The sequence below is a fragment of the Mauremys reevesii genome, linkage group 7 (assembly GCF_016161935.1).
Source record: "Mauremys reevesii isolate NIE-2019 linkage group 7, ASM1616193v1, whole genome shotgun sequence".
Lineage (NCBI taxonomy): Eukaryota > Metazoa > Chordata > Testudines > Geoemydidae > Mauremys > Mauremys reevesii.
Window position 1 is genome coordinate 124,468,704 of NC_052629.1, and position 24,785 is coordinate 124,493,488.

Here is a 24,785-nt window from a genome sequence, read left to right on the forward strand (position 1 = left end):
CTCTCAAATACAGATGTTTATTGTCAAGTTAAGTGATCCCCTGCCTACAGACCATTCCCATGCCGAGGACACAGTACTGTAAAACTTGGTAACAAATGGCAGCTCTCCGTATTATATATATGCTTTAATCCTGCCTTAGTGCCAGCAACAGTAACTGGACTGAGAATGCCCTGCTGTTAGTTTCAGAGAGAGACTGCATCAAAGCTAAGCCCATTTAAAAGAAAAAAAGCATCTCTGCCTGTGTTGCCCACAGTGTATTTACCCTGGAGCATTCAATATTTGTCTTTGTGAAGCTGAAAGAGCAGCTTAACTCCAGGAAAAGCCATCTGTACTCAGCTATGTCTGAGGGGATTTATTCCAGAACCAGTATTTCTTGTCTTCAACAGCCTGAAACGAAACTGAAGATAAGACTGCAGCACCCTACACCTTAATTGCCCAGTGAATTTCTTGAAACTGCCTCAAGCCATGTTATGTATCAAGTATTCGCATGGAGGTTTCCATGTTAAAAAGGGCACATTACATCATTCAAATGGCTGTGTCAACTTGGGAGGAAATGTAATTTTCATAACATGCAGATTTGGCCAAAACAGTTGATTTTAACCCCACAGACTTAAGGGACAGTAGTTCTGATAACCACTCATTTGTCTACTGTATCAGTATACTGTAGATGTTAACAATTCTGCAGCTGTGGCAGAAGAGATTGTTTAGAAAACTAAGTATTGGTTGTGCTTGACTGTAATCTCAATTTACAAGAAGTGCAAGGTGACTAACATGATACATTTCCTACCTGGAGTAATCTTGGGCAGCATGAACTCATTTGGGGATGGGGTGGAGTTGGGACAACAACAGAACAGGGACATAATCAGAAAAGTGATGAACAGTTCTAGTCCCTCATGCTGGGATTAAAAAAACAACCCCTGTTCTACATTTTGTAGTGGATCCTTTCTCACTTTGTAATGATAAAGCATAAAAGTTTCTCTGTACAGGGCCATGCACCATTCACAAGTGATCTTCAGTACACACTGCTCTGCACCAAAGCACTGATCCACGTAAGGGAGATGAAACTTTAACAGGAGGGGAAGAAAATGGGTCACTTTAGCCTTAACTAAGTTTATGATTTAGGCCTGGTGTGCACACAATTCTTGTACTGATTGAGCTATTGCAGTTACAGGGGGTGATTTTTCTACCGAGAACTTAATTGGTGCAACCCCCAGCATGGATGTAGTTGCAGCAGTATAGAGGTGCCTTATGGTGCAAAAGTGAATAGCTAGACTGCTGTGAGGCACCCTTTGTACCACTATATCTACACTGGGGGGTTGCACGGCTTTAACAGCACTGGGAGAAAACGAGGAGTCCTTGTGGCACCTGAGAGACTAACAGTCCAGTCCACACAAGAGGCCCACTTCCTAGACACTACAGTGCTAAGAAGTGATGGTCACATAAACACCACCCTATACTGGAAACCTACTGACCGCTATACTTACCTACGTGCCTCCAGCTTTCATCCAGACCACGTCACACGATCCATTGTCTACAGCCAAGCTCTAAGATACAACCGCACCACTCTGAGTGTAATAAGAAAAGCCAAAGAGGAGTTTGAAGAACAGCTAGCCAAAAACTCCAAAGGTAATAACAAAATGTTTTTTAAGTACATCAGAAGCAGGAAGCCTGCTAAACAACCAGTGGGGCCCCTTGATGATCAAAATTCAAAAGGAGCGCTTAAAGACGATAAAGTAATTGCGGGGAAACTAAATGGATTCTTTGCTTCAGTCTTCACGGCTGAGGATGTTAGGGAGATTCCCAAACCTGAGCTGGCTTTTGTAGGTGACAAATCTGAGGAACTGTCACAGATTGAAGTGTCACTAGAGGAGGTTTTGGAATTAATTGATAAACTCAACATTAACAAGTCACCGGGACCAGATGGCATTCACCCAAGAGTTCTGAAAGAACTCAAATGTGAAGTTGCGGAACTATTAACTAAGGTTTGTAACCTGTCCTTTAAATCGCTTCGTACCCAATGACTGGAAGTTAGCTAATGTAACGCCAATATTTAAAAAGGGCTCTAGGGGTGATCCCAGCAATTACAGACCGGTAAGTCTAACGTCGGTACCGGGCAAATTAGTTGAAACAATAGTAAAGAATAAAATTGTCAGACACATAGAAAAACAAACTCTTGAGCAATAGTCAACATGGTTTCTGTAAAGGGAAATCGTGTCTTACTAATCTATTAGAGTTCTTTGAAGGGGTCAACAAACATGTGGACAAGGGGGATCCGGTGGACATAGTGTACTTAGATTTCCAGAAAGCCTTTGACAAGGTCCCTCACCAAAGGCTCTTACGTAAATTAAGCTATCATGGGATAAAAGGAAAGGTCCTTTCATGGATTGAGAACTGGTTAATGGACAGGGAACAAAGGGTAGGAATTAATGGTAAATTCTCAGAATGGAGAGGGGTAACTAGTGGTGTTCCCCAAGGGTCAGTCCTAGGACCAATCCTATTCAATTTATTCATAAATGATCTGGAGAAAGGGGTAAACAGTGAGGTGGCAAAGTTTGCAGATGATACTAAACTACTCAAGATAGTTAAGACCAAAGCAGATTGTGAAGAACTTCAAAAAGATCTCACAAAACTAAGTGATTGGGCAACAAAATGGCAAATGAAATTTAATGTGGATAAATGTAAAGTAATGCACATTGGAAAAAATAACCCCAACTATACATACAACATGATGGGGGCTAATTTAGCTACAACGAGTCAGGAAAAAGATCTTGGAGTTATCGTGGATAGTTCTCTGAAGATGTCCACGCAGTGTGCAGAGGCAGTCAAAAAAGCAAACAGGATGTTAGGAATCATTAAAAAGGGTATAGAGAATAAGACTGAGAATATATTATTGCCATTATATAAATCCATGGTACGCCCACATCTCGAATACTGTGTACAGATGTGGTCTCCTCACCTCAAAAAAGATATTCTAGCACTAGAAAAGGTTCAGAAAAGAGCAACTAAAATGATTAGGGGTTTAGAGAGGGTCCCATATGAGGAAAGATTAAAGAGGCTAGGACTCTTCAGTCTGGAAAAGAGAAGACTAAGGGGGGGACATGATAGAGGTATATAAAATCATGAGTGATGTTGAGAAAGTGGATAAGGAAAAGTTATTTACTTATTCCCATAATACAAGAACTAGGGGTCACCAAATGAAATTAATAGGCAGCAGGTTTAAAACAAATAAAAGGAAGTTCTTCTTCACGCAGCGCACAGTCAACTTGTGGAACTCCTTACCTGAGGAGGTTGTGAAGGCTAGGACTATAACAATGTTTAAAAGGGGACTGGATAAATTCATGGTGGCTAAGTCCATAAATGGCTATTAGCCAGGATGGGTAAGAATGGTGTCCCTAGCCTCTGTTCGTCAGAGGATGGAGATGGATGGCAGGAGAGAGATCATTTGATCATTGCCTGTTAGGTTCACTCCCTCAGGGGCACCTGGCATTGGCCACTGTCGGTAGACAGATACTGGGCTAGATGGACCTTTGGTCTGACCGGGTACGGCCTTTCTTATGTTCTTATGAACACTGGGATAGTTAATGTGATATAGTTTGTGTGTAGACAAGGCCCGTGTGCATTAAAGTTTCATTGTGGACACTGTAGGAGCTGTGCTTGAAAGGATCGGTGCATGCTGAGGCTACTGCTGCTCCTCATGGCGTGCGTCCGTCTGTCGTTTTGCTAGGGATAACAACCTGAGCACAAAACTACTTCAATTGGTCTTATTTTTAAAACCTGCTTTTAAAAAACTCAATCCAACAATTCCCAAAGGATTCTCACTTTTTTAATCACAGCAACCATCCCCTACCCCTTTCCTGACTGTTGGTTTGATGGCCTTAAGCAGAAGGTTTACTGACCAGTAAGTAGGGGTTTTCACGGTTGTTTGCAGAGATCCACACTCTTGGGCTGCATGTTTCTTTGGCACACAAATTCAGCCTTCTGGATGGCTGTATCCATAGAGACTGCACACGTATCTATGTGGATCCAACTGCTTGGCCCAGGAGATGTGACTTACTGTCCTGTAGCGCCTTTCCACATGACCTATGTGCCAGGATTCTGTTGTTGGGGAATTTCCTGCAAAACTTTTGCCTTGCTGTGGTCTCTCTACTTTCATTAAAGAACAGTTCTTTGTGTATGCCTCTTCCTGCCAAAGAGAGCCTTCAAAAACACAAACCAAAACTAACTGCTGCAGTGCTGTCTTCCTTGAGTCTGCAGCCAGCCTGAAACAATGGCAGAGATCTGTCCCCATTCACCACAGTGGTGTAATAGCTCAAATCTATCATTGTGCTGATCCCAGATTCAGAGCCCAGATGACAAGTGTCTGTGCATGTGATGCTTAGACATCAGTAAACTCTGTTGACCTGCTTGGTGCCAAGGGAGACCCAGCTCCATGCCGCTTGTTTTCTTGGGCTGGGAGGTTTCTCTCCCCTCTCAGTCAATGGAGAGGGATTCGAGTGCCCAGATGGTGTGGGGTTCTTCCAAATGCCTAGTGCTCTTGGCAAGCTTTGGATCCAATCTTTAGCTCATGCTTGATTGGGGAGACAGAGTCCCTAGTGGAGGCACTTCATACCTTTTAGTGACACGGATCTGAACAATTCCCAGCCTCCCAATGCTGACATGGGAAGCAAAGTCCAGACACATGACACATTTATGTCATCCAAAGCCCCTAGCGAATTTGCTAAGACACTTTCCATTTTGAAAGTTGATCAGTGTCCCATGGATACCCCAGAGTTCTTCTCCCAGATCTATACATTTAAAGCTGTATGTACATTTTAAGAGGGTTAAAATCAAACCAGCTCAGCAAAAGCAAATATGGCGTCATGCTGGGTGTTCAGATAGTAAACTCTCCAGGTCACACAGCACGTCTCTTGTACTGGATGTTTACGTGTTTCCTTTACAGGTTTTGTGTTAGTTTTGTTAAAGAAATAGACAGCCACAGCTCAGCACACATTATGCGTCAGCCACAGATGCAGGAAGCTTATCTCACCTTAAAACTAGTTTTGTTCTCCTTCAGAATTTGTTTTAGGACAATCTATGTTTTGCACAGTGCTCAACACACCAACAGTGCTCAAATAATAAATCAGAATGCCAATCGCACCATTTTACCATGTTCTGTGGCAACAATAGCAATAGGAACTGGTTTTATCCATAGCAATAATATCCACATACAGGTATAATCTAAATGCATCAATAGGGTCCTCTCACCAAACAGAGAAATTCAGTGGTTGGGGAATTCTGTAACTGGTTTTGTTGCGTCAGGGAGAGAATACTATTTTCAGCCGGCCACTGAGAGTACTAAGTATAGTGCCTCCTGCAGTCCTCCAAGTAATTTAGCTTTCGCCTTATTACATAATGCTGTGGGGGGCTGTGTCAGCTGGAATAAGTTAACACACACACAGGATTGTACCAGGAAGGCTGGACACGACATGTCAGCATTTTATTAATCAAAAGTGAAGCTGAACCCCAGAATGTTTTTAAACCATAAGCTTATATGGCAGGAATTTTTTTCCCCCACTGTCAACATGATAGTGCAAGAATCACTCTCTCTGCAATCACTCATCCTTTGAGAATCAAATACTAGTAGTAAAATGAGTTAATAAAATATGGGTCTCCCAATGAATCAATAAAAAACATTTAACTCAATGCAACAGACCAATTTGCATTGACTGACTTATGGAATTCTCCCAGGTGAAAGACCTTTAAAGCACTTGGAGCCTTGAGGTAGCATCTTTATGCAGAATTCATTTTTTTTCTGAGTGGAGAAAAATATTGGTAGCACATCTTTAGCTCCAGCCAGGCTAAGTGGATTTCAGTAATTCTCTTATGAGGCTAGTGGCTTTCTTTTGCATCTTTAAATACTGATATAACACTACCGCCTGTAAAGAGAGAAATCACAAGGAAGGCCTCTTGAAATAAAGCATATGGTTGAAGTGACTGAAAACAGAAGTAACTGTAATAACAACAAAAGGTAGCTGGAGTGAAAAAACCCAACACATTTGTATTTTGGCAAGACTGGTTTACAAATACATGTGAAGAACCAAAGTCCCAACATCAGCTAACTGAAAAGGAAAGAGAATGGAAAGTGACATTCAAAGGGGTTTTTCTTTTTTCCTCTGTGCAAAACTGCACTTTGTTTTTGTTTTTTTTAAAAAAGAGACAGCTTTTTTTTGTACATCGTGAAACCTGTACTGTGACGTTAACCAGAAATACCATATGCCAGGACACTTGACCACTGAAAACTCCTCTCACTGACTTCACAACAATCACAAGCAGAGAATCAGAAATAAGACAGATATTTCTCCAAATCTCAAGGTCACCATCCTCTTACCCACTTTGCTGCTGAGTTCTCTTATGAAACTAGAGCTCTCTCCACTACCGATTGCTGAGAATTCATGGCAGATTTACTGACCACAGAGCCATACCACCTGAGAAACTCACACATCCATTAGAAACATTAAAACAAAAGTGGCTGGAGTAAGACAGGGATGTGGTGATGCAGCTGAATCACTATTGGCCAATGTCTCTCAGTCAGTTTTTTCTCTCTACTTTCAAGCACTCTGACTTTGGCTAGCCAGAGTATGAATAAAGGACAAAGGTGCTACTGAGTAACATTCTATAGGTCACCTCTCCCTATCTTCCTGTCCCCACTCCCCAAAAGTCTACAAAGCAAATTGGTTAAAACAAACCAGACCAGACAGGCAAATCCCAAATGATGGACTTTAAACTGATACCCCGCCCCCCGGCCCTTACAGGTTCATTCTCTCTGCTCAAAGTTCAATTGCTCACTTGCATCATACCACAGTGTCCCATCTGACACTGGGTGACACACGGCTCTATGTGATAATGCAACTCTACTGCGTTCAAGGAGCATAGAGATGGGTAGAGGTTTGTAAATCTGTTCTCCCTCATCTGGGACCTCTAGCTTTCTGAGTCCATGGCCTCATGTTCCCTCCCTCTGCAGAAGTTCTTAAGGCCCTAACAAGGGTACCCAGTAGACTTTGCTTCCTTTTGGCCAGGCTTCGTACCGTTTACAAGGCTTGCATATTCTGAGGCACCGAGACCTATAATGCAGAGAACTGAAAGTTGTAATGTAGTCAAACGTGCTCCACTCCAGTGGATACAAGGGAGGGGCATCCGAGGAAGTGTTCGTATGGAAGGACCAAAGCTGGTTGAGGATATTTATTCAGAGAGATCCTCTTTGGTTCATGTGACAGTTTAAGCTGTACAGAAACTCAGACGGGTTTGGAGACCAGCCTGTGTCTGGATTGCCTGGACAATCCACAGCTGGCCTGGCTTGGGAGCCCGAGTCTACTTTTGAATCCTAATCTCTCAGTTATCAGCGTGAGGACCTGCCAACTGTTCTTTTTTTAAAATTCTACAATTACAAAGAAAGACTATGAGTGTTTTTAGTGTTAAACCTCAGAAGCATGAATGACATTCCAGTTCCTGCTGCTTTTTTAGCTTTGCAGAACTGAACCTGTACAGTAAAGCAGAGAAAACGCACTGTGCTAAGAATGGAGGCAACTAGGTACCAGTGTGGCACACCTTGTTCAGTGGTATTCATTACAAACCAGTCCATCATCTGAAAGCGTAATGCAATCTATTGTAACTAGACAACATCAGTACAGCCTCAACCTGATTATGGATCCGACTTTACAGAACAGTGCAGGAGCTGGGAGGAGTGAGGAAAATATTACAGGCTAGAAGCCAACTCCATGTTGTAGCTCTTCACCTTCCACTTGTTAAAAAGAGCAGATTTCTAGTGTGCTAACAAGCAGGAATTCAGAGTTGTAGTATTCTCTCCCCTTGCTCAGGTGATCATAAAAACTAAACAGTGGGTTCAGTTCTACCCATCAGAGTCTGCAATTAAAATTTCACTATCCCAGAAACGTGGGTAAGTTTCACATAAATTTAGAAGACTGAAAATGGAAAGGGGACCACTAGACTTATTACCTACAAATTCAATGCTTTTTCTTTATATAAATATTTTATTTTATACCATAATACTCTGATAAAATCTCATCAAGATGTGCCTTAAGGTCAATGATCTATAGAAACAGAAATCTCCCTAATAAATGCTGCAAATTTGACAGATAAATATCTTTAACTGAATTGTTACCTAAATCAAAAGACCACTCCAAATACACCAACTGCCTAGTTAGCAAAGGCATTTGCTTCATGAAGTCAAATGTTGCTAATTTCTGAAAGGTTTAACAAACAGACTTGGCATCTGAAAGTATCTAAGTGTCCAATCAAGTTAAAGACTATTACAAAATATTAGAATTGGGGGGAGCTGCTTAAGTACATAAATATTGTTCCTTTAAATTACAAAAAATTAACCTCCTTAAAAAGAGAGTTTTAAAACTGATCCAGACAACAGCAACGCCCTGTGAAATCTAGCAGTATAAAGGATATCTCTAAAAGCAGGAGAGGGTCATGTGCTGCAACATCTCAGCAGTAAAATCTGCCCACTTTAAGAAATGGAGATGGGGATGATACAGCTATGGTACCTTCAGGCCACTGGAGCTGTTGGACCACTATCAAACTCTCTGCATATGTTTGGTAGCATGAAGGACTAAACCAATTCTCTTTACTGCTCAGAAAATGTTCAGAAGTCAATCATTCTTCATTTTCTGCATTTCAGTATCGAGCAGTTATTTCTTGTGCCCCCAGGTGTGTGTATCGTTTTATTACAGAACTGCAGTACCTGAAGCTTTCAGCAGATGGCAGGAACACCTCAATGCCGACTTATTCAATGGCTCTGATAATTTCAAGTCCCCTTGATATATTCGACGTCAAACCCAAATGCTACAATTAAATTTTTGACATTATGTAAAGGAAGTGTCAAAGGAAGATATTAAGAGACTGTAAAGAGAAGGCTGCTCCCTGGGGGACGATAAGCAGCCTGCCATTACAGATCTGCTCTGAAGATTTACCACAACAATAAAATGAGAAAGAAAAAGAAGGTTCTGTATCTTTTACACTTTGGGTTTTGCATCAGGCACTTAAATGGTTGGAGAGACATGCCATTCTGAGCCAAACAAGTGAGAGAAGGGTTAGAATCATCTTTAAACTAAGCCTAATAATGAAATTTCAGCAGCAAAGTGGAGGCATGGAGTGAGCCTCTCCCCATCCATCTGTGCTGAGACTTATTTATTTCTAAAATGCCCAAGAAGACAGCAGCAGTAACTGTTCTGTAGTGTCCATTTTTCCTTATGTGTTGTGTTGCTGATAGGAGGCTTTTCTGTGTCTTGAACTGAGAAGGCACTAAAGTACCCTGTGCCTAATTCCCTGGATCCAACAGGTCCATGCTTGAACCAAACATTGCCACCAGCTGCTCCTCATAATGTGTTATATTCCTCTTCATAATGTCCATGCAGGGGCCAAGCAGCCTCTCGAATGCTTGCACATCCATGACTACACAGAAACAAATAGAAGAGTGAAAACAAATAAAGAGCTGTCCTCCAAAATAACGCAATAACCTAATCCCAAATACTTTCTAAAACTCATGCAACTTGAATCCAGCCAACATGGTTCTAATGTTTCAGTTGAAGCCACTCCCACTGAAGTCAAACGTCTAGTTTTACAAAGCTGTCATGCTGATCCAGGAGACTAAAAAATAAATGTCTGATCCTGGGATAAATCTGGAGGCCAAATGCAAAAATACACAGCTCCAATACAAGCAATACTGAAAAATCTCAAAGTCATGTGTAACAAACATCTTTAAAGGGAAGGAAATCAAGCTGAATGGAGGTTGTGCTTTTATGCTACTATGCTGCAGATACACACTCGACTCTATGACTTCTCTTTTCTGGAATGGTGGAGGCCAGGCACATAAAGGAAGTAACATACTTAATCTCCACTGGGCACTTCTGCCATCCCCAGTCAAAACAGAGATGGTACAAAGAAAGGCAAGATGAAAGAAACAAGCGTTCCCAGACTGAAGTGCTGAAGGTCCCTTGCAGGCCCAAACTCCTGGCCTTGACTGAAGAACAAGCAATCCAGATTGGATGCCAGTTAGAATCTACATAGCTGTACAACTTAATGGAACAGCATAGACAACATGAAGCGACATTGCTTGAAGGCACCTACTGCAGAGAGGCACCTAGCAGCACAAAGTACCCTTACCTAAACACTTGACATCCCCAACAGCATAGGCAGAGGCTGCTCTGGGTTTGTTGGTAACAAGTGCAAGCTCTCCAAAATACTGTCCTTTGTGACACCGGGCAATCTCCACTTCCTGGTTAGCATCCTTACTTGTCATAGTCTGTGCCAGAAACAGAACAATATGTGAAGTGAGTATATTAGTTACTACAGCTCTCCCTGAACAGAAGGTCACAGCTGGCAGAGAAATGCTTCAGTAATGGCTCAGCATCCTGTGCACAGGGTCTCCAGAATATTCCCTAACAAAGATTTTAAGTATAACATTCACAAGGCTCTGCCTTGTAAAGATTGCCTCAAACTGGGAGAAGTATTCGTTTGAAAGCAAGTCTCCAATTAAAAGAAGTCACAGGAAGGGGAAAGGGTTAAAAGATGCTGTACTTTGAGTATCTGTTGACTGTCGCCTACTACAACCCCTACTTTGGGGGGGTTGGACTAGATGACCTCCTGAGGTCCCTTCCAACCCTGAGATTCTATGATCCCCCCTAGGGAAGACTCTATCCATGTTTGAAGTTTGGAAGGGAACATCACGGCAATTTGCACATGTGCAGATGGAAGCAAAGCATGTTTCTCAAACAGACATGCGTCATCTTCAGAATCGTTTTTTGAAATAGCTTGAAGCCACTTTAGGGAGATGTACAGCCTTGCCCGACTGGAAACAATAACTATCAGATCTTAAAAGAATCTGAGAGTTAGTCTGTTGTACAGCACAGCACTTTTATTAAGAACATAGATCAGGCTGAGAATCCATCTAGCCCACTGTCCTGTCTAACCCTATCCAGTACCACATCCTTCAGAGGAAGGTGTAAGAAACCTCCATGAACCAGTTTTAAACTAACATGTCTTCAGTTTCAGTCAATGTCCCCTTGATCTCCTATTATGAGAGGGTATTTTTCTTTTTAGCCTCCCCTGCCCCCCCAGATGTATATTGAGCAGGGCTGTCTACAATCATGCCCAGGACTTTTTTTTAAAATGTAGAACACAGCAATAGCATGAAATGGTTCAATTTTTTTCCTTTCAGTGTTAATTTGCATGTGTCAAACACTGAATTTAACCTGCCATCGTGCTGCCCATTCACTTTGTTAGGTCCCTCTGCAACTTTTCACTCTTCTGTAGTCCTTATTCACCTACATTAGTGTGTCATCTGCTGGTTTTGCCAACTCACTGTTCACTCATTTTCCCAGTGCATTGATAAATATATTAACCACCACTGACCAGGGGCGGCTCTAGGTATTTTGCCACCCCAAGCACAGCAGGCAGGCTGCTTTTGGGGGCATGCCTGCGGGAGGTCCTCTGGTTCCGCGGCTTCGGCATACCTGCCACCGAATTGCCGCCGAAACCGCAAGACTGGTGGACCTCCTGTAGGCAAGCCACCGAAGGTAGCCTGCCTGCCCCCCTCACAGCGACTGGCAGGGCGCCCCCTGCAGCTTGCCACTCCAGGCACATGCTTGGCGTGTTGGTTCCTGGAGCCGCCCCTCTGCAACTGACTATTATGGAACCATGCTACACCTCCTCTCTATTAACCTTTGGCTATAGTGAAAATTGACCATTTCTCTCTTTTTGTTTCCTGTCACTTAGTTTCTAAGGCACAATAGCTCTTGACTTCTCACCCCATAACTGTATTTGAACTCACCTTGCTTTTAATCAAGATTTTTACTTCACCAGACTCTACAATGTAAAAGCTGTCTGCTTTATCACCCTATAAAGAGAAAAGGTAAGAATAAATTAGCCATCCTATTTTAAGATGCAGAAATTATATTCCAATGTTCACACTATACAGGGTTTAGTGTTAAATTGTGCACAAGTTGAAAATTTGCTGCAGTGAGTAATACAGGAAGTGGCCTAAATTGGGCTAAAGCTGTAGCTGAAAATGGGGACAAGGAATCTGAGGAGAGTTTACCTGCTGACATCCAAAAGGCTAACAATGCCAATATCAACAAGGAAGGTCTTAAAAATGCTGGTGAAATACAAGGGAAAAAATTGACAGGAAGTTGACGAGGTAAACAGTCCTCAAGGAATGCACATGTAATATTAAGAAAACAAAAACAAAGTGATAACTAGAGGAGTCAAAAGAAATAAGAAAGGGTTCTAGAAGTGCGTTCAGTAAAAGAGAAAGGAAAGGAATATACAGAATCACTGTAACATCAGAAAGGAGAGCAAGTATGAGAAAATATCAGAAGAGCCAACACTGCAATGAGCTGCTTCTGCTCAACTTGTAGTAAAAACCTCGTGCAGGAAGCAGACCAGTTATTTGAGATAGCAAATGGAGAGGCCAACAGCAAAAGGGCAAACAAAGATGGGGAAAAGATTCGGCAAAACTACTGCAGATCCTGATGAAACGCATCATATAGTTTTTAACAAAACTAACCAAGAAAGGCCTGGAACCTCTGAAAACAAGTTTCAGTGAGTCATTGGAGAGACACTAGCTGTCTGGAAAATACCAAACATGGTAGCAACTATTCCTTTAAAGGCCAATAGGAGGAAAGAACCAGAAAATTACCAGCTAATTAACCCAACACTTTCTGGGCAAAACAGCTGAGACTAATAGGAGTCTAATACATCAACTTCTGTGGGAAAGGTGTCCAAAAACTAATAGAAGATATTGTATTGCTAAAACTAAGCTATGCCAACAAATCAAATGGCCATCTATAGGATTAATGGTATATCTGACAATGAGGGGATGGAGTATATTGGGATGTCAATAAGGCATTCAATATAGAGCCAAAAATATAATATTAAAGAAACAAAGTTACTCATTCAAGGTAAAAAAGATACAAATTGGTGGACAGCTACCTGAAGAGCAAACAAGTCCAAGAAAGATATTATAGGGTGGCTTCAGGAAATCAACTAAATATGACCTTAAAGTGCAAAATGGCTGGGGAAAATGTGTGTGTAGCGCCACAAATGCACCCTTGGAAACACTGTGTGTTCCCCTTAGGACTAACAGGGTAACCTCCATTACCTGTCTAGCTTTACTGTGATCCCATTTCTATGCAAGTACAGAGACAAGTGTATTGTAGACAGGGCAGAAGCTTCGCCTAACAAGAACAGTGACCAGCACTTCCCATTATAAGATTGAATTTTCAGTTGCTTATAACTTTGCAAAAGTAACCATTTGGGCTGAAACTTTCCATGCCAGGCCTCTGCTGCAGGAGGGTTTTTTGGGAAAATTCCAGCCAAAATGGTTCAGCTGTATCCAAGAATTAGCCTAGGGAAAAATATGTTTTGCCCATGTTAAAAAATGCAGGCAATCTTTTCTTTGAGAAGCTCTAGCACGTCAGTGCTTTGGAGCAGGAAGTTGAAATTTGTTAGGAGACTGCCCTTTGGGTCAGGGATGTGCCTTTTGTCTTCCCCATGCACACTTTTTTTCTTAATGACCCAAACAAGAGTAATTTTATTGTACTTCCTGTATAACTTTTGAAAAAAGGCTTTTTAAAAATATTCACAAGCAAAAAGTAAATAAGAGTAAGAAAAATGGATAATGGAACAAAAACCTAGGGGAACTAGGTACCAACCCATCCCTGAAAATAATAATAAAACCTTTAAATAAGATGTTAGTAGGAATAATGACATTAACAAGGTCAAACTGGACAACCAAACTGGTATCTATGATTCTACGTAATATAAAAAAGAGGGAGGAATTCAAAGTCCAAATACCTGAGAAATGATGCGCTCCCCATCTCGATACACCTTCTCCCCTATTACATCAACTATCTTCATTCGCTCTGAAATCTGGAACAGAGAGAAAATTTCCATTCAGCCTACAACTGCCCCTGAGGTTCATAACTCTCTCAATTTGCTATGAAGTAACAGGAATGTATAGTTAAATACATTTAAGATGTGCCTTTGGGTACTGAAAAACATGCATGCCACAGTGCAAGTTTTTGCTACATTCCATCACAGCTTTCAAGAACAGAATACAATATAGGTACGGTAAATTCCAATGTCCACTCTGAGCTTCTTTCAGTCCTCGTTTTAATTTCCTATTCTTAAGGAGATTTTTAAGTTTGCATAGAATTGGTTCAGATGTCCGAGTATTGAAAAAAATTAACTAATTTCCCTATGTTTCCATTGAAATGAGTTCACTCTCTCTCTCGCACACACACAAGTTACAAACTTCCAACCTGGTTTGTTTCATAATCTTCACTGAGGAAAGGTGGAAAAATAACTGAGAAGAATACAGATACAGTATCTTTTGGAATTATTACATTTAATGTCAGCATGCTCTTGCCAACACACTATTTTTTTTCTGGAACCTATTTCCTACAGTGACTTTGAGCACTAGACGTGCTCAATTTAGTGCCTCAGTTTCTTTCTTCTTCTAAAACCACATGGCAATCAGACTGAAAAACTAACAATGAAAGTTTAGGGAAGAGTAGATAAGCACACACAAAAAAAGAAAAATATTTTGAAAGTGAAATATTTCCAATGAAACATCTTCCCACATTATACATACGCGCAATGGTATTTCCTATTTCTGTTTTCCTTATTAAGGAATGATACACTAAATTCCACTTGTATGTTACACATATATTATAATATACAACAGGCATCTGTTGTTATTGTTAAGGGCCCGCAAACATGCTCATCTCCCTGCCCAGAAGAGCATAAAGTCTAAATGCAAACATGGCAGACAAGCTAGAGTTAAAAAACAAAACTAAACTAAAAACAGCTGAGAGGCACAGGAGGAAAGACAATAATCCACATAGTTAGTCAGGCATATACACATCTTGAAGGTTTGGGGCAAAATGGCAGAAGTGAATCTTTAGGTCCCCCCGCCCCATCTCTCCTTTCCACTCCCTCCATATATCAACTACTGACGTTCTTTTATATGCTATTTATCCAGGAACCTTCTCTGCAACCTTCTTGTACATGGTCACTTCAAACGCCAACTAACTTCAAATCCCATAGGGCAGCATTTCCCAAACTTGGGACGCCGCTTGTGTAGGGAAAGCCCCTGGTGGGCCGGTCTGTTTACCTGCCGTGTCTGCAGGTCTGGCCGATCACAGCTCCCACTGGCCGCGGGTCACTGCTCCAGGCCAATGGGAGCTGCTGGAAGCGGTGCGGGCCGAGGGACATACTGGCCGCCGCTTCCAGCGGCTCCCATTGGCCTGGAGCAGTGAACCGCGGCCAGTGGGAGCCGCGATCGGCCGAACCTGTGGACGCGGCAGGTAAACAAAACGGCCCGGCCCATCAGGGGCTTTCCCTACACAAGCGGTGTCCATAGGCGGCAGGTTTGTATAATTTTTGGTGGGGCCCAAAATGGTGGTGCCCCCCCGCTCCCGCCCTGTAAGCCGATATAAAATGAAGCTACAACGCGTCAGCGCCACAAGATGACAAGGGTCAATTAAAAGTGGAAAGTCAGAAGCAGCACTTGCCTACTTCAATATACAGTATTATATTTTGTTGTACCTGTTGTGATGAAGTGGGAATGTTCTTAATATTTTCTCTGAATACTGTGTGGGTGCCTCAGTTTCCCCTGCAAGATGCCAACTGAAGGTGTTGGGGACAAAGAGATCAGGTGGCCTCCTTGTCCGGAAGAGACACAGAGGCCAGAGGAGGGAGTGTCAGTTTGGAGCTGGCTGGGGAAATGGGGAGAGACTCAGAACTTGGTTCTGGGCTCCCCACCCCGCAAGATGGACCTGACCGAGGGGTTCTCTTTTCTGTACCAACAAGCTCTGTTTAAACTGTGTTCCCATCATCTAATAAACCTTCTGTTTTACAGTCTGGCTGAGAATCACATCTGACTGCCGAGTTGGGGTGCAGGGACCTCTGGCTGCCCCAGGACCCCGCCTGGGCGGACTCACTGCGGAAAGAGCATGGTGTGGAAGGGCATGCTGAATGCTCTGAGGTCAGACCCAGGAAGGTGTAAGCTTCTTGCCCTGGAGACAGTCTGCTCAGAGAGGAGGCTCCCCCAGAGTCCTGACTGGCTTTGAAGGAGTGGTTCCAGAGCATCCCAGCATCTCCTTCCACCCCATGCACTTCTCAGAAGTCCACACAGGCACTAACACTCCCTCCTCTGGCCTTTGTCAAGAAGGCTAACATCATTTTGGGCTGTATAAGTAGGGGCATTGCCAGCAGATCGAGGGACATGATCATTCTCCTCTATTCAACATTGGTGAGGCCTCATCTAGAGTACTACGTGCAGTTTTGGGCCCCACATTGCAAGAAGGATGTGGAAAAATTGGAAAATCCAGTGGAGGGCAACAAAAATGATTAGGGGGCTGGAGCACATGACTTCTGAGGAGAGGCTGAGGGAACTGGGATGGTTTAGTCTGCAGAAGAGAAGAATAAGGGAGGATTTGATAGCTGCTTTCAACTACCTGATAGGGGGTTACAAAGAGGATGGATCTAGACTGTTCTCAGTGGTGGCAGATGACAGAACAAGGAGTAATGGTCTCAAGTTGCAGTGGGGGAGGTTTAGGTTGGATATTAAGAGAAACTTTTTCACTAGGAGGGTGGTGAAGCACTGGAATGGGTTACCTAGGGAGGTGGCGGAATCTCCTTCCTTAGAGGTTTTTAAGGCCCGGCTTGACAAAGCCCTGGCTGGGATGATTTAGTTGGGAATTGGTCCTGCTTTGAGCATGAGGTTGGACCTTATGACCTCCTGAGGCCCCTTCCAACCCTGATATTCTATGATACTCTAAACTGACCACCAAATTTAAGTTGCGTGTTTTTCCGGTCAGGTGAGGACTCTGGGGCAGGGCTAGGGATAAGGAACTTGGGGTGCAGACAGGCTGCCCCAGGGCTAGGGCCAAAGAGGACTCCCCTCCACCCTCCCTGGCAGCAGCAAGCTCCAGGGGAGGGACCTCTCCTCTCCCCCACAGTTCACTGCACATGCTCCTAGGGTCCCTCTCAGGTCCAGAAGGCCCACTCAGCTCCCCTATGGTGGGTACCGAGGGGGGAGGTTGCCATCACGTATGGCCTCCCCTGCTGCCACCCCTCACCATAGCCTCACTGGGGATGGGGCTGCCCCTTGCCCAGCATGGTGCAGGAGTGGGGACTGCAGGGTGGTAGCTGGGAAGGGGCACAGTATCACAAAATTCACCTAAGCCCCAGCTGCACAGGTCTAGGAAGCTCCCCTCCCCAGTGGTGTAGCCAGGTTCTAACATCAGGGGGAGCAAACATATCCAATTACTAAAAAAGATGCCAGCCAACATATCCAATTACTAATCAGGTAGTTCTATAACAGGCTATAACAGGCTGCCCTGGACCCCATCACCCCCTGAAGCACAAGGTAGGGGTAGGCACCACCATGTTGTGCAACAAACACTTGACAAAATTACTGGACTTAGTGACGGACAATGCGGGCAGGTGGGTATTATGTCATTCAATCATTCAACCCATAAAATTGCACACATTTTGCCTCAGTGAAATTAAATATCCAGAGAATTACTGGGCTTGTGATGATGATGATGATGACCAGGGCTTGCTCACCTGTGGCTCCCCCTCCCTGTGATGTGGAGGCACAGCCAGGCAGGTCTGCATCTGCAGGCAGGCACCCTGCCTCAGGTGCAGTTCCCATGGGCCCTGCTAGCTACTAGACTGGGAGCCTCCCGGCCAATGGAATGGGCTGGGCTGGGCTGAGGGGCGGAAGGCGAAGGGGGAGATTGTAGGGAGCTTTGGAGGAGGGGAGGCAGTGGGGGAGGGGAGTGGGCTGGCACAAAGGGGAGGGCTCTTTGGAGAGGAGTGACGGGCACAGGGGTCATTGGGAGTCTCTCGAGGGGGCAGAGGGTTGTGTGGGTCTCTGTGGGGCAGGGGGCTGTGATGGGCAGAGCCAGCTGCAACCTGGGTCTGCTCTGCGGGGGGTGTTGCTATAGTCCCCTCAGGAAGCCCCCCCCCATCCTGTGTATTTTATACCAGCCCCGGGGTGCCCATTGCTGCTCCTTTCCCCACCCACGACTCCATCTGTCTGTCCCCACATCTCCCCCGGCTGTGTCCATCTGTCTGTCCCACAACCCCCTGGCTGTGTCCTTGTGTCGGTCTGTCCCACAACCCCCGGCTGTGTCTGTCTGTCTGGCTGCACCCCACTGTGTGTGTCTGTCCCACAACCCCCTGGCTGTGTGTGTTTGTCCCCGCCAACCCCCCCTCCCCAGCTGTGTGTGTGTGTCTGGCTGCCCCCACAGCTCACAGGCTGTCTCTCTGTCTGTCCGTTCCCCCCCCCGGTGTGTGTCTGTCCCACAACCCCCTGATTGTGTGTGTTTGTCCTCACCAACCCCCCCTCCCCGGCTGTGTGTGTGTGTCTGGCTGCCCCCACAGCTCACCGTCTGTGTCTGGCTGCTGCTCACAATGGCTGCCCAGGGCTCAGCCGCTGCCTGTGGCTCGCTCCCCCTCCCTGCTGTGGAGGCGCGGCCAGGCAGCTCCGGCACCGCCCCCGGCAGCTCCCATTGGCTGGGGTTCCCGGCCAATGGGCTGTGAGCCCAGTCGCTGCTGGAGCCTCTCCCGGGAGCTGCCGCTGCGGTGAGTGAGAGCGCCGGGTGTAGCAACGGGGGGACCCCCAGCACAGGGCCTGGGGCCCAAACATTGGTGGGGCTGAGCCCAGCTCCTGGATTATTGGTGGGGCCTAGGCCCCACGGGCCCATATAACTCGCCGCCCCTGGCGGTGTCCCAATTTGGGAAACACTGCCATAGGGAAATATCTCCTCTGGTTAATATCTAGCCAACACATCTAGTTGCAGTTCAAAGTGTTGCCACATGATGGATTTGAGTTTGTAACTAACTCCCAGGACATCAGCTATGTCATCTTCCAGCTAAGTGATCAGAAGAAATCCCATGGTTCTAGATTCTCTTTGACAGCTCTGTCTCTGAACCTTGAAATGTCTTCATGATGGTGCAAGTCTTGTCATTTGGGATGAAAATCTAAGCTATATGTAATTTTAATTGCTGTAAGGGTGCCCAGAAACTAGGTGATGGCCTTTTTTACAAATGTAAATACAACATCACAGACACAACCCTCACATTTAGGATAAATCAACTTGACACTGGATATTTTCTAGGGGAAAAGCTTTGGGAGGGTTAACCGGTGCAGAAAGAAGTTTATGACCTGCGAAGATACAATCTGCAGTAACTGGATCTGATCATTCTGGTGGGGTAGAAGTAGATGGCATGGGAAGGATGAGAGAGAGCTGATGGCACTCCTGAGCAATTAGGACCTGAAACCATGTGAAGCTTTTCCTATTCTTGTGTACTACACCAAAAAGAATGCTTGCTATGCCTTTGAGATCAGCATGCCATACAATTGACAGTGAGCGCCTGGGAGTTATTGCTTTTTCTAGTGTCATAGACAGAGAACCAAATTCAACAGTGGAGTAAATGGAGATTGACTCTATTGACTTTAGTGGCGTTTACTCATTTATTCCAGAGCTGAATTTGACCCTATGTATGTATGACTAATTTGCAAGGGGAAAAAGTCAAACGTGTTAACTTGGCTGCAGTTTAAAGGCTTGTTGTTTTAATGATGGTAAATTAGAAATTAAAAATTAGAAAGCAGTTATACGTATTTCATATGCCTGAGTCTTCATGTACAGGGAAGAGACAATAGTTTAAAGAGATTAATCTTACACTAAAGCTCACATTTCTTCTTGTCCACTTAGCCTCTCAAGAGAGAACTGATGGGTCAAGCGTGGCAGCAAAAACAGTTCAGAAAGTTCTAATTCTACACCAAGGATGATACATCAGTAATGCATTTAAATCTTACTCAACTAATCTTGTGCATGCGTCCCTCAAATGTAATGAAATGAGTTATTCTACATACAATATAAACAAAGTTCGCCATGCAATAAGCCACCAAAAATGCTAATGAGATTTTTTTCTATTTCCCTAAATATTTATGAGACACTTAGTGCTCAGGAAGGTCCCAGTGATGGAGCTGGTTTAACCCAGGTACAGAGGGCAGGGGCTGTGGACGTTTCCTCCCATAGATTTGCCAATACACCTCTGTCCTGACCTGTACCACCATGTTTTTTCCACCCCTTGAGCAAAGACTGCCAGTCACAGCTAACCATAATACTTTGCTTTTCTCTAGCACCTTCCATCTAAGGATCTGAAAGTGCTTTGCAAACATTAATTAAGCCTTAGAGAGCACCCCTGATGGGGAAACCGAGGCAAAGAGAGGTTAAGTCCCTGTGTAAATTAACACCACATCAGTACCATAATCTGAAAGAGAACCCTGACCCCCTAACTCCCATTCCTTGCTTTAAACAATGTTGTTTTCCGAATGCATGGCGACTTTGAAGAAGGGTACATATAGTATTTAAGATTAAATCAGCAACCTTTCATTCCACTTGTGACTGAAGGAAGGATTTGAACAAAATTTTTGCGTAACTGCTGTAAAAGAAATTAAGTTGTTCTACTAAGGTGGTGTTACTGTAACTTCTATTTCAAACTGTGCTCTAGTAAGGATCCAACAAGAATCCTATCTACTTGAAAAGCATCAATAACAGCAGACTCTCGAAAGCGAATGCTAATAAAACAGCTTTACCTCCAGCGATTTAAGAAGGGGCACAGACTCAATAAATAATTCAAAAGTCTTCCTCTTCTTCGCATTGTTTTTCAATATAATTCTTCTGAACGTCACTCGATCCTGTAAGAGAAAGGATAGAAAAGTAGATTATTTCCTTTGGACAAAATGGCAAGTGCTTAAGAGATATGCAGACTGATGCTCTCTCCCCACAAAGCAGGAATGCTGCTGTGACGGTACCTCCCATAAGGCTCTATGGAAATATGCTTAGAATGTGTTTTATGCTACATATGCCATGTAACATATCTCCGTAAAGGTTATGATCTACTGAATTAATTAATCCTATTTGCATGCATGTATCATTTTTGTATTCGATGTTATGAATGTTGGCTGTGTACTGGCTTGATTTCTACATAACCTTAGTAGAGCATTTGGTCAGTTCCTGGAGAAAGGAATGTTGAAATTAAGTACCTAATCAAGAAACACTGAAAGGACAATGGATCTTGGAATGCTCCAATCCACATAAGAAGTCTACTTGAGGACATTCAAGGCAGCATGTAAACAATGGATGCTACCTGTAAAAACTGTGAGTCATGCATGGACATGTGACTTGCCCAGGTGACTCCTAAACTCCATCTTGGAGCTGGACTTTGCATAGGAGTGAGGAGGGGGTCTCCACCCACAAGAGAAAGTCTATTTAAACCCCTGGGAGACCCCTCCATTTTGTCTTCAGCTGGCTAAAGAGAGAGCATCTCCACCCCCCAGGATACTTGGAAGAAACTGGAACAAAGGGCAGTGACTGCAAGGGGTGTGAGTGATTGCTGGACCCAGCCTAAAAGGAGATTAGTCTGTAAAAGGGAGCATTCTGGAACTGGTGAGGATTTTATCTGTATTCAGTTTGATTAGACATAGATTTGCACATTTTATTTTATTTTGCTTGGTGACTTACTTTGTTCTGTCTGTTACTACTTGGAACCACTTAACTCCTACTTTCTGTATGTAATAAAATCACTTTTTACTTATTAACTCAGAGTATGTAATAATACCTGGGGGAGCAAACAACTGTGCATATCTCTCTTTCAGTGTTATAGAGGGTGAACAATTTATGAGTTTACCTTGCATAAGCTTTATACAGGGTAAAATGGATTTATTTGGATTTAGACCCCATTGGGAGTTGGGCATCTGAGTGTTAAAGGCAGGAACACTTCTATTAGCTGCTTTCAGGTAAACCTGCAGCTTTGGGGCAAGTAATTCAGACCCTGGGTCTGTGTTGGAGCAGACGGGTGTGTCTGGCTCAGCAAGACAGGGTGCTGGGGTCCTGAGCTGGCAGGGAAAGCAGGGGTAGAAGCAGTCTGGGCACATCAGGTGGCAGCTTCCAGGAGTTTCTGTGATCCAACCCGTCACAGCTGCAAATGCTAGTTTATAAATATTGCATTTAAAAAGTCTATTAAAATTGTGCTGTATTAATCAAATAATTGGCATTGCTGATGGCTGCTGTAAAAAGGATCTACTGTAATAGAAATCAGAAGTTAGGAATTGTTGAAAACTGATAAGGGAAGCAAAGGGACACAAGGAGAAATCTATAGCCAACAGAGTTAAGGACAAGAAGAAGGAGACTTTTAAAAATATATTAGGAACAAAAAGAATCCTGACTCTGATTATTGGTCCATTGCTAGATGGAAATGGTAGAATTGTCAGTAATGCAGAAAAACGTAAGTGTTCAGTAAATATTTCTGTTCTGTATTTGGGGGAAAAACAGAGGATATACTCTCATATGGTGACAGCACTCTCCATTCCACTAGTATCTCTGGAGGATGTTAAACAGACGCTGCTAGAATTAGACTTTTTAAATCAGCAGGTCCAGATAACTTGCATCCAAGTGTTTGAAAAGAGCTGGCTGATGAGCTTGCTGGACAGTTAATGCTGATTTTCTGTAAGTCCTGGAGCACTGGGGAAGTTCCAGATCATTGGAAGAAAGCTAATGGTGTAACAATTTTTAAAAAGAGTAAATGGGATGACCTGGGTAATTATAGGCCTGTCAGCCTGACATCGATCCCAGGAAAGATAGTGGAGAGGCTGATACGGGACTTAATTAATAAAGTATTAAAGGAGGGTAGTAATTAATGCAAAACGACATGGGTTTATGGAAAATAGATCCTGTCAAACTAACCTGATTTTTTGATGAGATTACAAGTTTGGCAGATAAAGGTAATAGTGTTGGTGTAACATACTTAGACTTCTGTACAGCGTTTGACTTGATACTGCGCAACATTTTGATTAAAAAACAGAACGATATTAAAATTAACATGACACATTAAATGGATTAAAAACTGGATAACCGATAGGTCTCAAAATGTAACTGTAAACAGGAAATTGTCATTAAGCATGTGTTTCCAGTGGGGTCCTGAAGGGACCAGTTCTTGCCCCTATACTATTTAACATTTTTATCAATGACCTGGAATATAAAATCATAACTGATTAATTTTGCAGATGACAGAAATATTGGGGGAGTGGTAAATAATGATGAGGACAAATCAGCAATTCAGCACAATCTGGATTACTTGGTAAACTGGGCACAAGCAAACAATATGTGTTTTAATATGGCTAAATATATACATCTAGGAACAAAGAATGTAGGTCACACTTACAGAAGGGGGACTCTATCCTTTGAGGCAGTGACTCTGAAAAAGGTTGGGGGGGGGGTCATGATGGATTCTCGTGGTGGAACGTGAGCTCCCAAAGTGACACTGTGGCCAAAACAGCATAAGCAGTCCTGGGATGCATAAAGAAGGGAATGTCAAATAGGAGTTGAGAGGTTATTTTACCTCTCTTTTTGGCATTAGTGTGACTGGTCATGGAATAGTGTGTCCAGTTCCGGTGCCCACAATTCAAGAAGGAAGTTGATAAATTGGACAGGGTTCAGAGAAGAGCCACAAGAATGATTAAAGGATTAGAACACATACCTTATAGTGCTAGACTCTAAGAACTCAATATATTTAACTAAAAGAGAAGGTTAAGGGGTGACTTGATCAACTAGGTAGTAGCGTTTGACCAAATGAGATTAAGCTTGCCCAATATCTGCAGGGGTTGTTCACCTCATATTTTTGTATCAGAAATATTTAGCTTTCTTGAGAACTTCTTCTCAGCAGGCTAAGGGACGAATAGTACAAACATGTAGGGACAAAATCAGAAAAGCTAAGGCACAGAATGAGTTCCACCTAGCAAGGGCCATAAAAGACAATAAAAGATGTTTTTAAAATATATAGAATATGAACGAATGATGATGTCTCCTACTTGGTGGGGAAGCAGAGCCAATCAATGATCACATCAAGAGAGCTCAGGTGTTTAATACCTATTTTGCTTCACTCTTCACTTTAAAGGTTAATGGTGACCAGGTACTCAGCACAGTTATATTAACAAGGGGAAAGGAACACAAACCAAGATAGGGACAGAACACATTAAAGACTATTTACATAAGTTAGATGTATATTTAAGATGGCAGGGCCTGATTAAATTCATCCTAGAGTATTTAAGGAACTACTGAAGGAGTCACAGTTAGGGAGTCACTTTGAGAACTCATGGAGGGTGGGTGAGGTCCCAGAGGACTAGAGAAAGGAAAACAGCACCTATCTTTGAGAAGGGGGACAAAGGAGCATAGACCAAGGAGCATAGACCAGTCAGCCTAACTTTGATACCTCGAAAGATACTGGAACAAATAATGAAGCAGTCAGTTTGTAAGCACTTAAAGCATAAAAGGGTTATAAGAAATAGCCAACATGAATTTGTCAAGAACAAATCATGCCAAACCAACCTAATTTCCTTCTTGGACAGGGTTACTGGCCTAGCGGGGGACACAGCAGCAATGATATACCTTGATTTTACTAAGTGTTTTGACACAGTCCTGCATGATATTCTCATGAGCAAACTAGGGAAATTTGGTCTAGATGAAATTATTATAAGGTGGGTGCATAATTGGTTGAAAACTCATACTCCTGTAAGAGTAGTTATCAATGGCTTACTGTCAAAGTGAGAAGGCATATCTTGTGGAGTCCCACTGGGGTCTGATACTATCTTCATTAATGACTTGGATAATGGAGTGGAGAGTATGCTTATAACATTTGAAGAT

General features: G+C 43.3%; 1 protein-coding gene across 4 annotated transcripts in view; it reads right to left on the reverse strand.

Moving 5' to 3' along the window:
- Positions 1-5,440: 5,440 nt before the first annotated feature.
- PRKAR2A (protein kinase cAMP-dependent type II regulatory subunit alpha) overlaps positions 5,441-24,785 on the reverse strand; it is a 131,446-nt gene continuing 112,101 nt past the window's right edge. For all 4 annotated transcript variants that reach the window (XM_039546730.1, XM_039546732.1, XM_039546731.1 and 1 more), the window contains 5 exons: positions 20,681-20,782; positions 13,858-13,932; positions 11,834-11,899; positions 10,168-10,306; positions 5,441-9,456 (listed from right to left, as the gene is read on the reverse strand). In XM_039546730.1, coding sequence (XP_039402664.1) covers positions 9,323-9,456; positions 10,168-10,306; positions 11,834-11,899; positions 13,858-13,932; positions 20,681-20,782 — 516 coding nt within the window. In that variant the 3' untranslated portion in view covers positions 5,441-9,322. The remainder of the gene's footprint in view (positions 9,457-10,167; positions 10,307-11,833; positions 11,900-13,857; positions 13,933-20,680; positions 20,783-24,785) is intronic.